At 37.9% G+C, this 16,856-nt stretch overlaps 1 protein-coding gene across 1 annotated transcript in view; it reads left to right on the top strand.

Moving 5' to 3' along the window:
• Positions 1–16,856, top strand: part of PHLPP1 (PH domain and leucine rich repeat protein phosphatase 1) — a 278,290-nt gene that overhangs the window by 131,261 nt on the left and 130,173 nt on the right. Inside the window, 2 exon segments of the mRNA XM_020995722.2 lie at positions 6,649–6,845; positions 10,652–10,777. Of these exon segments, the coding sequence (XP_020851381.1) occupies positions 6,649–6,845; positions 10,652–10,777 (323 nt within the window).

Raw genomic sequence — 16,856 nt, forward strand, 5'->3', positions numbered from 1 at the left:
CTGATAATTAGGGTAGGACCTTAGAAACCACTTAGTCCAGCCTTCTTACAGTGTTTTGTAGCTATTAGGTGCTTATTAAATGTTGAAGCAACCATTAGTTAATAACTCCTGAATTGAATTCAAGTCCAGTTATTTGCTCAAAGTCACATGGGTAGCAGCAAACGATATCTTACACTTTTTTACTCCTAGGAGTATTGAGCACAGTATAGCTATGAAGGTATCCAGGACATTCTTACGAGTGTGTGTGTGTTTTTGTTGTTGTTGTTTTCTTGCTAGTTGAGATACTAAGATAAAGCAAAATGTCCATAGGCCAATACAGGCTGTTGGAGAAGGGTATGATTCAGTTGGACAGAGGTATAATTCAATATAAAAAGTACTTGTTGAATGTTTACTGCTGAGCTACTCCATAGGGAAGGGGAAAGGGAAGAGGAAAAAGAAGGGAAGGGAAAGGGATAAGTATTTATATGCCTGCTTGTGTCTAAGCCCTTTACAAATATTATTATCTCATTCAATCCTCACAACACCTACTTGCAAAGTAGGTGCTATTTTCACCCCCATTTTACATTTGAGGAAACTGAGACAAGCAGAGGTTTAAGTGATTTGCCTAATGTCACATATCTAGTAAATGTCTGAAGCTGAATTTGAACTCGGGTCTTCCTGACTACAAGCCCAGCTCTCTATCCAAGGGGCCAACTAGCCACTTAAAAAATCCACAGACTGAATAATTGGACCTGGCTATTGAATTGTTGCCTCTAATCCTGAAGCAGGATGAGGCCATAACCTCATCATCAGTAACTTTGTTTAGAGAGTCATGTAGTTGATGGCTGCTTGCTAAAGAAAAATAGATTAATGTCCTATCAGCTTTTATTTTGTTGGTGGGGGAGAGGGTGGAGGAGCCCTAGCATTTTCCTTTGGCTTCTGAAGGTTATCTGTGTTAATTTACACAATCAGCATGGGGGAAATGATATTTTATTTTCCAAGAATCCTAGCCACCCACTTATTGAGAGCATTTGCCTAGTTGTAAGGTAAATTAACTCTTTTCCTGTTGTTTTTAAATAGGGTAAAGATAGCACGCGGGTTGTGATTGCATTTGTATGATTAAATGAAATAGCCTTTCCTTTTTTTTTCCCCTTCCTGAACTTAATACTTGATCATAGGAATCTCAAATCAAATCAACTTCCAAGAAAGCAGAGTTTAAGGAACAAATATAAATTGGGTCAAGTTTTACCTAGAAGCCTTCACACTTTCTTTGTCTTGACCACCCGAGGTTGTTGCTTCAAAGACACCATAGAATGGGCAGTAGGGAGCCCTGGCCCATTGATCTTAAGTCCTCTGGGTAGAGTTTTGTTATTGTTTTGTTTGTTTGTTTGTTTGTTTGTTTTAAACTAGACCTGAGGCTTCATTGGAGTAAGGAACTCCCAATGTGGAAACTCCCTCTACCAAAGCAGTATAATTTTGACTCTACAATTTACAACCAAAGAGTTTCTTGAAAGCTCTGAGAAGTTAAGGGATTTACCTAGGCTAGCCCAGCCAGGATGGGTTAGAGGCTAGACTTTTTGAGTTCCAGACTTCTTCCAAAGCAAGCTTTCTTTCTACCAAACCACACTGTCTTTAAATTAAAAGATAAAGGAATTTATTTTTGAACTGATTTTCTGTTCACTTTGAGTATGAATATTGAGAACAAAGGAGAACTGTGCCCTTTCGAGCCTGTTGCATTCTTTAATTCTCTCAAGTTTTCTTTCAGTCTATCTCCTTGGATTCAGAGGACTGGTGTGTTTGTATATGTATTTAGGAGTGTGTGTGGGTGTGTATGTGTGTATTATGTAGGGTGACTCAAAAGTCTTAGTGAATGTTAATTTATTGAAGCACCAAGACTTTTGAGACACCTTGTGTAATGCATGCACACAGATACACACATATGTATACACATGTAAATATATATACAATAAATCTGAGGTACAGCCTCTTGCCCCAAGTCCACTGGAGAGCTGGTTCTGTTTTGCCTTTTAGTCACTCATCTCCACTTCTTTCCTTAGGTTAATGAGTGGGAATTCAGATATCCAGCCATCTTCTTATTTTCCTATATACTCTTTTCTTTCTAAGAAAAAAATCTAATAATCACATTTTTTAGAGGTCATGATTTCTGTAGGCTTGGCCCAACTAGCAAATTTTTGCTATAGAGGAAGAGAAAATAGATATCCCCAGTTCCTGAAAGTTAGGGAAACTACCTAGTAGTCCATGTTTCTAGAAACTTTTCCTCAAAATTTTTTAAGCAAAACCTAAACCAAAGACCATTGCATTTAAAAGTTCACAGCCACAAAAAAAATTATACCACTATATAAAAATGAAACTTGAAATATTTTTCTTTTCCTTTTTAGGCAATGAATCTTTATAACCTTTTTTTTTTTTAACCAATTAACCTTCTCCTTGATGAATAGAAGAATAGAAGTTTGCTATTGGGAGGTTTTGAGGTCTGGCTGCACAAGGTACAGAGAGCTTGGCTTGACATTTGAGTATATTGGTTGCTGTGTAAAAATTGAGTTGCCACAGCTTTCTGAGAGCACCTTCATCACTTCAGTTTGGCCATCCCTGAACAGGTTGTGACAGGATCTAGTTCTCTGCCCACCGCCTGCCAATTGAGTTTCAGTGTAATGTGTTTTTATTTCCCTGTGCTGAGGTCATATCTCAGTCTCTGCTCCACCTAAGTTTTTGCTCTGCCATCTGTCTCCTCCTGGGATCATGTAAGAAATGCTAATAACCTTGAGGGTTTGGAATATCCTTTCTGAAATGAAAGTTATCATAACAGCCCCAGCTTTAATCTGGCAGGCATGCAATACATTGATGCCAATGTATTTTAGACCATAGGACAACTGGAACTGCCTCTTTGAACCAAGGGTTCCAAGAGCTGGCAAGAAAGGAAAAGAAAATAAAGATGCTTATGTAATAGAATAAGGAAGTCTGACTTGGAGGAGGATGTACCTGGGTGAATGCCCAGGCATACATACATTGCCTACCCTCCCATCCCCACCCCGAGGGACCAGTTGTTTCAAAGCTCAGTGTTGGGCACCAAGTCTGACCTCAGTCACCAAAGGAGGGACAGCAAGCCAGGCAGGACTGAAAGTCATGATTTGGGTTTGGATTCTCAGGAGGTAAACTGTAAGATAGACTGAGACTTATAAGCTAGCTTAGAACTGCTCTGCACCCTTTGGAGGCCTTAAGATTGGGTAAAATGTCTTTCTCTAAATCCACCAGATCCCAGGTGTTGCCTTGGGTTAATTAATGAGCAGTCCATTTTAAGGATTAGATCAGTTGTCTGTGGTCATGGAAATATATGAATAAACTCAAGACTGACTTATCCATCCTTCTCCATACTACCTATTTACTTTCTCTTTGGGCTTTTTCTTTCTCTTGAAATCATAATAATGATGATAATAACAGCAATAGCTAGCTTTTATATAGAATGCTTACTTTGTGCCAAACACAGTGCTAAGCACTGTACAATTATTATCTTATTTGATCCTCACAACAACCCTGGAAGGCAAGGCGCTGTTGTTATCCCCATTTTATAGATGAGAAAATTGAGGCAATCAGAGAAAGTAATTTATCCAGTCATACAACTAGTAAGAGTAACCAGTAAGAGACTGGATTTGAACTCAAGTCTTCCTGACTTTAGGCCTGATGTTTTTTAACCCTGCGCCTCCTGGCTGCCACAGAGTATATTGTACAGAGCCCTAGACTAACCATCCCAGGAAATCTGGGTTCTAAGTACCCACACTGGCACAAGTCACTTTACCCCATCGGTGTGGGTTTCCTCATCTATAAGGTACAGGGGTGAGGCTTGATAATCAGAGTTTCCTCTGAGCTTCGAATTTTTATGCTTCTGATTTCTCTCCAATCTCAGCCTCTACCACATGCATGGGAGCTCTTAGATTTTGAATTTAAGCTCCCCTTCCTCTGTAAATGCCTTCTTCAGAGTGAGAAAAGAAGACTAGCTATGGTCTAATCTGGACACTGCTGTTATAGCAGCTCTCAGAAGTGATGTCTGCTATTTCTCCCCAATCAGTTAAATGTTGGTATATTTAAATTTTCAAGATATAGTTCTACATGATGTCGTGGAATGGGTGCTGGATTTAGAGTCTGGAAGATCTGAGTTCAAATTCCACTTCAGACACTTGCCTGCTGTGATTCTGGGCAACTCTCTGGGCCTCAGTGTTCTAATATAAAATGAGGATGTTGGCCTGAGGTACCTCCATGCTCTCTGCCTCTGATACATTGAAAGACTGCTGGACTTAATCAGGAGAGTTGGATTGAAATCCTGTTTCCAGCATTTCCTAGCTGTTACCTTGGTGCAAGTCACTTTCCTCTTCTGTAAAACATATCATGCTTTTGCATATCCTCCATCACTGGATTGTTGTAAGGAAATTGCTTAATAAGCTTTAAAAAACATAATCTGAATAATAGTAGCTACCATTTACACAGTGCTTTAATGTTTGTAAAGCACTTTACGTGTGTTATCTCGTTTGGTATATGTTATGAATAAAGCACTTTTGCCTGATGACTGTCACATAGGTCAAGGAGGAATTTAAAAATCAGATCTGAATACGTGAAAGAGCTGTGACTGATTTTTAATACTCTGACTGTGCTGCTCACCTGTATGACAGGAGGAAAGCTATTTCAGCTATCTGGGCTTTAATCTCCTCACTTGAAAAATGAACGGATTGGATTAGATTTTCTCTTAAGGTCCCTGCCAGCTCCAAGCCTTTGCCTTGTTGTGAGGCTAGATGCTGTTCTGGAACAGAAGGGTGGCGAGGGGAATGTTGGAACTGCCGGTGTTGCTCGGTTTGTTGTTGTTGTTCAGTCATGTCTGACTCTCCCGTGACCCCATTTGGGGTTTTCTTGGTAAAGATACTGGAGTGGTTTGCCATTTCCTTCTCTAGATCATTTTACAGAAGAGGAAACTGAGGCAAACAGGGTTAAGTGACTTGCCCAGGGTCACACAGCTGGCAAGTATCTGAGGCCAGATTTGAACTCAGGAAGTTGAGTTTTCCTGGCTCCAGGCCCAGCACTTCAACCACTGAGCCACCTAGCTGCCCTTGCTGTTTATTTAAGCACTGTCAAAATGTGGATATTCAAGAAGTTGAAGCCATTTGAGGGAATTTTCTGTATGGGACATTTTTCAGGGCAGGCTATAGTCACTTGTACAAGTTTTCATGTTGCTTGATATGACAAGAAGTATGTATTAATGTTAATTGGTATATATTCATGTTAATTAATATTATTTTATTTCATTAAATGTGCTAATCTGAAGGAATGAGTGAATGAATCCAAATTCACTTCTAGTTTTGGCTTGGCTCTAAGACCTTTTCTATCCCCTTTAAATTTATTTCGTGCATGACAGCAGTGCTCCTAGTAGTATATAGTTGTGCCTAGAACTGAGGAAGTACTTCTTCATTTGTTGATACAACTTGCCTATTGTGTCATATAAATCACAGCAGCCCTTCTGTTCTAGTCACGAGACTTGCCTAAGTGGAGCTAAATTAATTTCCTTGTGTGTGTGTGTGTGCATGTAAAAGAAAAGCCTAGAATGGCAGTATTACCAACCATAGGTAGCCTGATGTTGCTGTTGTTGTTGTTGTTGTTGTTGTTAGTAGTAGTAGTAGTAGTAGTTGTTGTTGTAGTTTTAGTAGTAGCTGCTGTGCTCTTAGGTTTACAGAGCAGTTTACATATGTTAGTTCATTTGATCCTCACAACCCTGTGAATGAATATGGACTATTTATAATTATTCAATAGTGCTGGCATTTAGACAGTTTTCTGTCACTCGTAGTGGATCTACAAGATGTACATTCAGGGTGAAAAATCAGCGCTAATGTCATTGACACTGGCCAGTTACAAATAAATGCCTGATGTTGAATGTTACTCTCATTCTCATGGTTGGAATTTTATTTCCCAGTTCTAAGTATCATGGGAACATAAATTACAGATTAAGTAATTTGCCCAGGGTCAGATAGTAAATTGTAGATCCAGAATTTGAACCCTGAGCCTTTTGACTTTAAATCTAGTCATTTTTTCTTTTTTTTTTCTTTTTTTTGGGGGCACTTGGGGTTAAGTGACTTGCCCAAGGTCACACAGCTAGTACATGTCAAGTGTTTGGTCTGAGGTCGAATTTGAACTCAGGTCCTCCTGACTTCAGGGCCAGTGCTCTATCCACTGTACCACCTCACTGCTCCTCTAGTCATCTTTTGAACCATACTTCCTTCCAGGATTTGTTACCTTTTATTTTTACCTTTAGTTGTTGATTCAGATTTTTAAAGGCATTTCTTTCTAAACTTACTTTTGGTTTGGAGGGGTATAAAAGGAAAAGAAAATGCAGCAAAAGAGAAAATAAAATCAGATTTTTTCCCCCCTCAGAAGTTTAAGAGGTTTTTCTCCTTACCTGAAGTAAAAGTATTATTGGCAGAATGTCCATGTAAAGCAACTATCTCGGACCTTATGTGAACAGCATGACTCCAGTCTTGTTCAAATTCTTTCAATCATAGAATGCCTTGGTTTCTCCACTGTTCTTTTTTAATCACCAGGTAACTAGTCTACTATGCAGAAGAATGAAAAAAGATATAATCTTTTAGGCTAAAGTATTTCCTTTTGTTTCAGGAAAGCCCCATAGCACTGGTAGTTCTGAACGGATTCAGCTCTCAGGAATGTACAATGTGCGAAAAGGGAAAATGCAGTTACCAGTGAACCGATGGACAAGACGCCAAGTTATCCTGTGTGGAACATGCCTGATCGTATCCTCAGTGAAAGACAGCTTGACTGGAAAGATGCACGTCCTCCCACTAATTGGTGGAAAAGTAAGTCGTATTTTTTTTTTAAAATTCATAAATTGTAGTATACAAAGATTGTGCTTCTGAACCATGTTCAAAAGAGTCCCTACACTGAGTTGATTCTTGAACATAGTGATGAATTTGTGTTAACCCATCCATGGCTTCTCCCTTGATCATTTCGGGACCAGTAGCATACCATTATGGGATTGCTTGGCCAGCTGGTTGGTGTTAAGGTCGATGAGTGAGGCTAGCTAGCTCACAGGAGAATTATTTGGCTGCTTTGGTATGGTGCTAGACAAATGAACTAAAGTTAAAAAAAAAAGTCAGAAAAAAAAATCAAGTGGTATTTCACTGATTTGAACTTGGGTCTTCCTGACAGCGCCCTATCCGCTGTGCCACCTAGCTTGCCTCTGTCTCTTGCCTGCACCTCTGTAACCTCTGTCATATAAGCCTCTTCTCTCCTCTGACAGGGCCACTGCTGTAGTGCAGGCCTTTACTACCTCATGCCTGGATTACTGCCTTAGTCTGCTGGTGAGGCTTGAGGCTCTCCCCACTCCAGTCTAGCCTCCACCCAGTTGTTAAATTGATCTTAATAAAATGCAAGTTTGACATGTTACTCCCCTGTTCAGTAAACTGCAACGTCTTCCTGTTCCCTTCAGGATCAAATATAAAATCCTCTGTTAGGCTTTGACAGTCCTTTATCACTTGGTTGTTTCATACCTTGCCAGTCTTTTTATGCCTTACCCCACCCAGGGTGTGCACTGCCGTCCATTGACACTGTCCTCCTGCTGTTCCTCCAAGAAGACCCTCTTAGGCACTTTCGTGGCTGCCCCCTGTCTTTCCGTCCTCATCTCTGCTGCCTGGCTTCTCTGTCTTCGTTAAAGTCACAGCTAAAGTCTCTGCTTCTGTAACAAGCCTTTCCCAGTCCTTAATCTTAGTGCCTTCCCTCTGAGATGATTTCCATTTTATCCTAGATATCTCTTGTTTGTACCTAGTAGGCACTAAATAAATGCTTAATTAATAGTTGATAGCTGACTGCTCCGACCCATTTCAGCTCTCACCTCTACTACTATTTCTAATTTTCTAATTGGTCTTCTTTGTCCTTATTCTCTTCTCAACCATCCATTCTCTGTATTGCTGTCAAAATAATCTTTTGGGCACAGGGACTAACCATATTATTCCTATGCTCAAAAACATTCTGTGGCTCCTTTTAGGATAAAATACTTCCTCCTGAACCTGGCATTCTCCAGTGACTGGGATGCAGCTCCTCTCTGTGAACCGTATCCTCCTTCCAGACCTCATTCTCCCAGAACCTTCCTTAGTGCATCCCGTTGTTACTGTTTTTTACCTCCTCACGTTGCCTGGTCATTCCTTATCTCTGTCCATGTTATATCCCCCCTGTGGAAAATAAGCTCCTTAAAGGCAGCTTTCTCTCTTTTTATTTTCCCAGCCTAGGCCCTTAAAAATCTTGATTGAATTAAATATTAATTTACTTTTTTGTTTGAATGATGTGAGAGTTAAAGTCATTTGACTATGTGCTGATGGGCAGGTTAAGAGGTTAAAATGGATTGTTTATAGTGGAGTGGGAAAGGCATTGAGCAAGAGATTTCATTTGGCACTTTCTCTTTTATATGTGTGTAGGGGAAGCTGGGAGGAAGGAAAATAAGGAGATCAAGTGTTACTGAAAGTAATCGTTTTTCAGTTGGCAAATATCTTATCCCTAGACATTTTGATTTAGAAGGAATAGGATGCATGTAGAGGCTCTTTTGCCTCTTTTCTGCATCAAGAGCAGATTTTTAAAAAAGTCATTCTTCCTCATTTTACACTGTCTAAAATATTCCTTCCTTATTTGAATACTTGACATAATTGGGACTATTTTTTTCCGGGAGTTGCTATGTGTAAAGAGCATTTTTTTAACCTTGGTTCTTAGAGATCCTGATCCTAACCAAGTTCATACTTTGCTTCAAAAGTAGATTTTTTTTTCTTAGACCACTTTAGGCCTGTTTGTATCCTTAGTCTTGAAACTACCATCCTACTTTCCACTCTCCCTATCATGCCTCAATTTACAATCATGTATGTAAGGTTTTTTGAGTGGTACTAATCTAGGAATCAGGCCACTTGCTCTTTAGATAGATTTTTGTGAACCTAACTATCAGTATTAGTAGAAATACAACTCCCTAACAAAAATTTAAATTCTGTGCTTGACATCCTGCCAGGTTGAAAAAAAAAGTCAATTCTTCTCCGTAAAGTTAGATGCCAGCCTAGAACACGATTAGGGTTTGCATTGACTTCATTGGAGAGATGTAAGTTCTCAGTCCTGGTTTATGCTAGGGCTTACTATTGTGTAGTCTTCCATAATTGAATGAACTGGGAGTTAATAACTTCCTTTTTCTCTCAGGCAGACCTTGTAAGACCTATTCTAGGTAAGCTTTGAAAGTGATTAAATCTTGGTCTTTTAAAAGCCAGTTATCTGAGTTGTGGAGGAGGTGTGGGGGGGTACACTTCACTTTTTGCAGTGTAGTTTTTCTAAAGTGGTTTTCCATTTCCCTTTTAACTCTACTTTGGATTAAAGCCTAAAATGAGAGGATGTGGCTCTGCCTCCTCCCATATAAAATAAGACCCCCAAAAAACATGGTTTGGGATAGCTTACTCTTCTGTCAAGCCATCTGTATTCACTAGGAGGCAATATTGTGAGTTTGGCATTCTCCCTGGTCAGATGTGCATCATTTGTCTCCCTTGACCACTGAAAGGTACTTGGTGAGTCTTAATAAAACTCACTTTTAGGTAAACTTATTGACAATAAATGTATTTTAAGGTGATAAACATTTATTCAGTGTAAATTCATTTTTCCTTAGAGCATTCTCAATTTCTCCCTTAAGACATACATAGATATTTGACTTTTTGAAACGTTTGTTACTTTTTTCTCTTTTTCTAACAAGTGCCCAAATGGAAACCTATTATATTTTTATATTCTAGATGACATAGTTTTTCTGAGTTCATGATTTTGTAAAAATTTTGTTTGTTTTCAGTCGTGTTCAACTCTTTGTGATTCCATTTGGGGTTTTCTTGGCAAAAATACTGGAGTGATTTGCCCTTTTCTTCTCCAGCTCTTTTTACACATAAGGAGCCTGAGAGAAACAGGATTAAGTGACTTGCCCAGGATCACACAGCTCATAAGTGTCTGAGGCCAGATTTTGAGCTCAGGTCTTCCTGAGTCCAGGTCTAGCACGCTCTCCACTGCATCACCTAGCTGCCCTTTGTATAAATTTAGGATGACCTTAAGTTTATTTCTACCATTTATTTAATTTATTTAAAATGTTTGGAGGCTTCTTGGTATGTATACAGTAAAAAAAAATAGTATTAGTGTAGCATTGTTTTAAAAAATCCCTCTAAGAGGAAGTGAGAATCCCAATATCTAGTGTGTAGAGGGGAAAGACGGGAAGCCAGTGTTCCATGCAGAAAAAAGAGGAAGAACATTTCACCAAAGGTAGGGAAACTCCATGGAAAATAACCTGTCTCCTTCAAATGCAAATTTTTTTGCAAACCTGAGTAGTTTACAAGGATAGGAGAAATGGAAATCTCTTAAGGAACTTTCATTCAATTTAACAAACATTATTTGTAAAAATTTTTTTGTTTTTTAAGATGGATCACTGATTGCTTCATTCCACCTGTGCCTTCTCATGCTAGGAGACTCTCGCGCATGTCCTTCCAAAATCCTTCACAGAGGGGATCGCGGCCATCCTTTACATTCTCTACTTATTAGGTTCCTTGTTGAGTACTGGTTCCATCTGTGGGTCGTACCTTTATTCCTAGTCTGCCTTTTTTCCCCCTAGGTTGAAGAAGTAAAGAAGCACCAGCACTGTTTAGCCTTCAGTTCCTCTGGACCTCAAAGCCAGACCTATTACATTTGTTTTGATACTTTTACTGAGTACTTAAGGTGGCTTCGACAAGTATCCAAGGTAAGCAATCACTCTTTCTCACCCCCAGTGGTTCTGTTCATCCTCCAGAGTGGCTAGCTTTAACTCTACCCTTGGAAACCCCATCTCAATCCCACATTAGAGCACACACATGGAGTTGTTTAAATACTTCCAGTGGTTAGCAATTCTGAAGTTTTTTCTAAAATAAATGTTGGCTGTAGCCTAGGTTTGTTGTTTGTATGTTATGCTTGCCAGGTTTGTGATTAAGAGCTTACTCTTCCAAGTACCTAATGGATGGGTTGGCATTGCTATCCTCATGTTATAGATAAGTAAGGATAATGAGATTGACAAGACTCAAGTGGCTGTCCCTGGGTGAGACTGAGCCAGAATGTCAAGATTAAAAACACCTCCCTAAAATTTCTAACTCTGGCTGACTTCCTATAAACTACTAGAGTGATTCTAAATAGAGTCTGATAGTTTCCTTTTCCTCGTTCTCACCTTACAAATAATTTACCTTTCCAGTTGCCATCTCCTTTTCATACCACTGATCAGGTGAAATAGCCATTCATAGTCAGGATGAAATCATGTCCTTTTGAATTCACATTTTATATATGGAAAAAAAATTGTATGTTATTTTTTCTTAACTCCACAACAACCGTAAACTGAATCCAGATGCCTTCAATATTTTGTGTGTAAGGCTGTTTTTAAAAATCTGATAATACTCTGAACTGCCGGGGTATATCTTTTGATTTTCATGCCTAATACTTATAAATACAATGGTAAAAACTCATTGTGGGGTCAGAGAGTAAGCATTCCAGTAGCACCTTTGGGATGCCTATGAACTTATAATCCCTTTTAATTTTCTGCTCATTTTTGATTCTGACAGTCTGAATGATATGGTTACTTGTTATTTAGATAGTTGGAAAAACAACAAATTGGGTAGGCAATAAGGATTATAAACAAGTTGTTTTGAAACACCAAAAAAAAGTTGCCTTTTTTCTTAGGGGGGCTGTCCTTCCTTCCCATGCAGACTGTATAGTTGGGTTTTTGTTTTTGTTTTTTTTTCCTCGTGATTTCATTCAGTGCTGCCAGATGACTCTTTGGTCCTTAAGGTACAGATGAGTTGCTGATCTGCATTAGTTGAGGGAGCTTCCGCACTGGGAGTTTCCTACTATGGATCCATCTGTGGAGAAATAAACATGGACTAAATGCCCATCATCATAACTGCTTACAACTTAGAATCCTTTTCTCTTTTTCCTGGAGGAAGCAAGAGCCAGCACTTACCCAGCACTTTAAGGTGTGCAGAGTGATTTACATAAGTTATCTCATTTAATCCTCACCTCAGGCCCATGAAGTAAATGCTATTATTATCCTCATTTTACTGATGAGGAAGCTGAAGTTAAGAAAGGTCTTGTGATTTGCCAAGGTCATCTAGCTAGTAAGTGTCCAAGAGAAGATGTGGACTTAGGTCTAATTGACTCCAAAGCCAACACTCCTTCCTAGCTGCTCCAGTACTAAGTACACCTTAGCCTGGTAGCTCATAGTAAATCTGTCTACTTGGTAAAGGAAGTTTTGGTGTGGTGGTTGTTTTTTTTTTTTAAAGCCTATGAGACAATAACTCACTATGAGACAAATAGGGAAAAAATAACCAAACACAACTTTCAGAGTTAGATATAGGTTGATGACATGTTAGATGAAATAGGTCCATCTATCCAGCTATTCTACAGATTTATCTTGTAGTGGGAAATGTGAAAAAGCAAAACAAAACAAAACCAACCCTAATGTTGTTTTAGCAATCTGCTACTATTAAATTTCACTGGTAGAGTGAATTCAAGTGTAATAAAATAAGGTATTGGTACTCTGGCATTTTATGCTGTATAAAAATTTCTCATTATATAGCACCACATTGTATGCAGAGATCTTTTTAATATATTTTAGACACTCAGTATGGTGAATAATCAATACTGAGTTTTCAGTTGATAGTCTACCAAAACTAAGGGATCACTTGAAAGTGTGCTGTTCATTTCTAGGAGAAAATATCTTATACACTGTGACTGAAACAGTAATTTTTTTTAAGAGAATGAAAAATACAGAGTCCAGTTGTTTACTATACAGTGTGGTCCCACTTAGGAGATATATTCATGATTGGCAGGCATAGGCTCAGGCAGAAAAGGGGCCTCACTGTGTGGTACAAACTTAGGAATTTGGTGTCACCCCAAATTATCCGGTCAAGCTTTTTTTTTATTTGAAAAGTATTATGAACAAATTCTATCTCTGCCACTGTTACTTTTTAAACTGATTAAGAGGTGGATGTCATTGGCAACAGGAAAACTTTTATATTTGCATTGTAAACAACATATGGAAAGGGATGGCTTCTACCTTGGAAGAGAAATCATCCCACAAGAGAAGAGGCAAGGAGCACAGATGTGCAGACACACAACATTTAAGAGCCTTTTAAACAAGGCATGAAAATTTTGGTTGCCGGCTTACTCCAACATTTTGGCTGGCAGGATGGAAGTGGGATCATACACTCAAACCCCCTACCCCATTTCATCCTGTTTGGACAAGATGGAGGTGACATGCTAGACAGTAGCAATAATCTGGGCACGTGCATTGAGCATTATTAGACTTTTATTCAACATATCAAAACTATAGAGAAATCTAGATTTTGGTTCTCAGACCTTATACCTTTAAGTAAAACTTGAAGGAAGGAGAGATAGTGGGGAATTAAAGGAAGCAAATATGAAAGAAAGAAGTAACTCTGGGATTAAATTCTTTTCTCTTGATTTTTTTTGTCATTAGAAAATATTTATTAAGTGTCTAATTGTTCAAGTTACAGTACCTCAGTGATCTATACATAGATATTAACAGAAAACCACTGTCGGCAGACATTTTATTGAAGAGAAGAATAGGGAGATGGTGTCAGTGAATTGCTTTTGATAGGCTAATCTAGCAAATGCAATGGAGTATTTATAGCCCATTTCCCCCCTCCTCTCCTCTGTTCTGAAGACTTGACCCAAATCTTAAGTTCACTCTTCCAGTATTATTTTTATATTTTGCAAACAGGGAGATTAATTCATTTTCAACTTTTCCTGACCAAGCCTTTAGAAACTTGGCTTTTGCCTGATAATAGTAACCAAAGCTTCCTTCCTAGGCACTATCATGGAAGGGAAAAGTAGAAGATTTCTTCCATAAAATTGAGGGGCAAGGGAAATAGGTGAATAAATATGTTATCTGTGCTAAATTGTCTTTCTCTTCCCCTCAGTTAACAAAACCCTTAAACTTTTTGGGAGTCGTTATGATTAATAAAGAAGGAGGAAACAAGTCGCAGGGAACAGATCAAGGAGGTTAAGTCTTATTATGTGCATGCAAGAGGCAACAAAAACTAGAGAAACATCCTGTTTGAAGAGTGATCAAGATTGAAAAATGCCCTTTTTTCTTTCAGGAGACTCCCCATACAGGGGATTGTCTGTTGAGAATCTGTTACTTGCACACTAAGTTAGCAGATCAAGTACAGTGTAGCAAGAGAAGTTTAGTTAGGGCCCAGGTAGGTCATTTGGGGGAACTGAGGGTGGGAGGTGTATATTTTTGAATTTAAGGAGCCTTCTGTGTCCACCTTCCTACCCACTAGAAACTGCACTTCCTTATATGTAAAGGTATTTTAAAGTTATAGTAAAATATAGCCAAGTTCAAGTTACCAGGGAAACGGTTTCTTCTTTCCTTTTCCTTTCTCAATAAGAAGAAAAGAAGCATTTCACAAAATGAATTGCCCCAACACCAGAATGTCTGAATAGCAAATCATTTTGTTTATACAATGTAGAAGGAAACAAATAAACCTGAGTGTGGAATACTAAGTTGAATTTCTGATTTTTTTAAGGCCCAAGTGGGCTTAATCCAGGATGACAAAAAGAAGAACCAAGCCCAAATAAGTGATGTTTTTTAAAAAAATTCAACTTTTGTGGCTATTTGAGAGGGAATTTTTTTTTGTTTATTTCTGTTTGTCCTAAGTTTTAGCTGCAAGTAGAATATTGTTTCCCATCCCAAGTATTTTAATTGTAATTGACCCATTACTATGAAGGACTACTGGTGCATGAGGATCCAACCACTAAGACAAGCCCTTGTTTATTTACTCTTTTGGAAATTACTTTATAGCACTGAACATTGCCTGCCAAAATATTACATAAAGTACCCTCTGAATATTTTCTCTCTTTTGTGGGTTAGATGTGAATACAGGTGAGACAGGCATTGCAGTATTATTTGTGAGCTCATCTTTAACATGTCAGTGTACTTCGTGTTTTAAAAAAATCTTATTAACATATTCACATGGTAATCAATTTAAAAAGGAACAAATACATTTATGGGTTTTATGTTGTGCTCTCTGCTATATTTCTGCTATATGGAACGATGAACAAATTACTTTGCTGGACCTTGGACCAGTAAGTCATCTGCAAACTGTTATAAAAATATTTACCCTATCCAATTCAAAAATTGCCATAAGGGTCAATTGAGACAGTGGATATGAAGGTGTTTTGAAAAATATTGAAAGCTACAAAAATATATAGTGACAGAATTATGAACTTGAAGTCAGAAAGACTTGAGTTTAAATTATTCCTCAATTATTAGCTTTTCACCTTCAGTTTCCTTGCCTTATAATGTGGATAATAATAACATCTGCTTCATGAATTAATTTTAACAAAATACTTAACAGGGAAAGTGCTTTGTAAACTTTAAAGTAATATGTAATTGTTAATTATTATTTAATATATTATTAAATTACTGGCATACATAGTGCACATACATTTATGTATACACATACATGTACAATATGATATATATGTATAACATATGTGTACACACATGTACATCTGTAATATGCATGTTTAATATGGGTACAAAAATTTACAGGGTACTTGCAAGGTAATTGTATATTATATATACAAATGTGTGTGCATTTTAGAATTATGCAAATAAAATGATTAAAATGTCCATACGTTTTGACCAAGAGAGATTCTGTTACCAGATATATAACCCAAGAGATCTTTGATTTTTTTTAATAAAAAAAGTCTCCATAGACACCAAAAATATTCCTAGTAGCACTTTTTGTGGTAATGAAGAACTGAAAACAAAGTAGATGCTCATTGATTGGGAAGTGCCTAAACTAGTTGTGGTACATGAATGTGAGGGAGTATTTCTTTGCTGTGAGAAATGATGAATATGATGCATACACAGAGAAGCAAGAAAGATATACATGAACTGATTCAAGGCAAAGTAAGCAGCATTGTCCTTTGCTGTAAAATTTTACAATTGAATTTATACATATTCTGAATCAGTGTTGCTCCTGGCTGCCCTGTTTCTTCTACATTTGGCAAAGAGAAAAAATGCTTGCTAGTCAGGCTGGTTTCTAGGTTATTTTGATCTCTTCATTATAGTTAAACTTCTATGGGAAAAATAATAATTGGTGTTCAGTCCATTCCTCCACCTAATCTTGTGGTGTCATCAGTTTGTTTAAATAGGTTGTTTTAATTACTTGCCATATCTTTTTGTTTTTCCTTATTCTTTCTTCTTTTCATGTACGAACTCTTAGCTTTGCTCTGAACAGGTCAGTGGTCTTACTCTGTGTAGACAGCTGGCTTGACAATGACCCTCACAACAGTAGGAAATAATTTCAGGCATGGAGATTGTTCCTGAACAATAATCTTAAACATATTTTTTGCCCATCTTTGCATTGAAGCAACTGAGTATCCAAATATGTGGTGATTTAGTCAGGAGTCCTGTGTTGACTTTTTTCTTATGCCTTTCTGTGCAGCAGATATTGTTCGTAAACTGTAGAAGTTATTTTTACCTTGGGCACTTCGCAGATGTTTGTCATGAGCACTGTGATATGAGATGATCAAATATCCCATGATGTTTCTTATTGCCTTTGATCATGCATTTATAATCCATCACTAAGTAGCCAGCTTACAGGTGAAACATAACTTTTTTTTTTGCCCCTGAGGCACCAGTAGTTTTAACTGAAAAGATCCTGATCTTGATGTCACACTTGTTGTTCTTACTATATTATTAGTTCTATCTCCTTGCTTGTTCTTTGACCTTTCCCAGCTAAGCTCTGTACTATAGATGA

The sequence above is a fragment of the Phascolarctos cinereus genome, unplaced genomic scaffold (assembly GCF_003287225.1).
Source record: "Phascolarctos cinereus isolate Bilbo 61053 unplaced genomic scaffold, phaCin_HiC Scaffold_4;HRSCAF=312, whole genome shotgun sequence".
Taxonomy (NCBI): Eukaryota; Metazoa; Chordata; class Mammalia; order Diprotodontia; family Phascolarctidae; genus Phascolarctos; species Phascolarctos cinereus.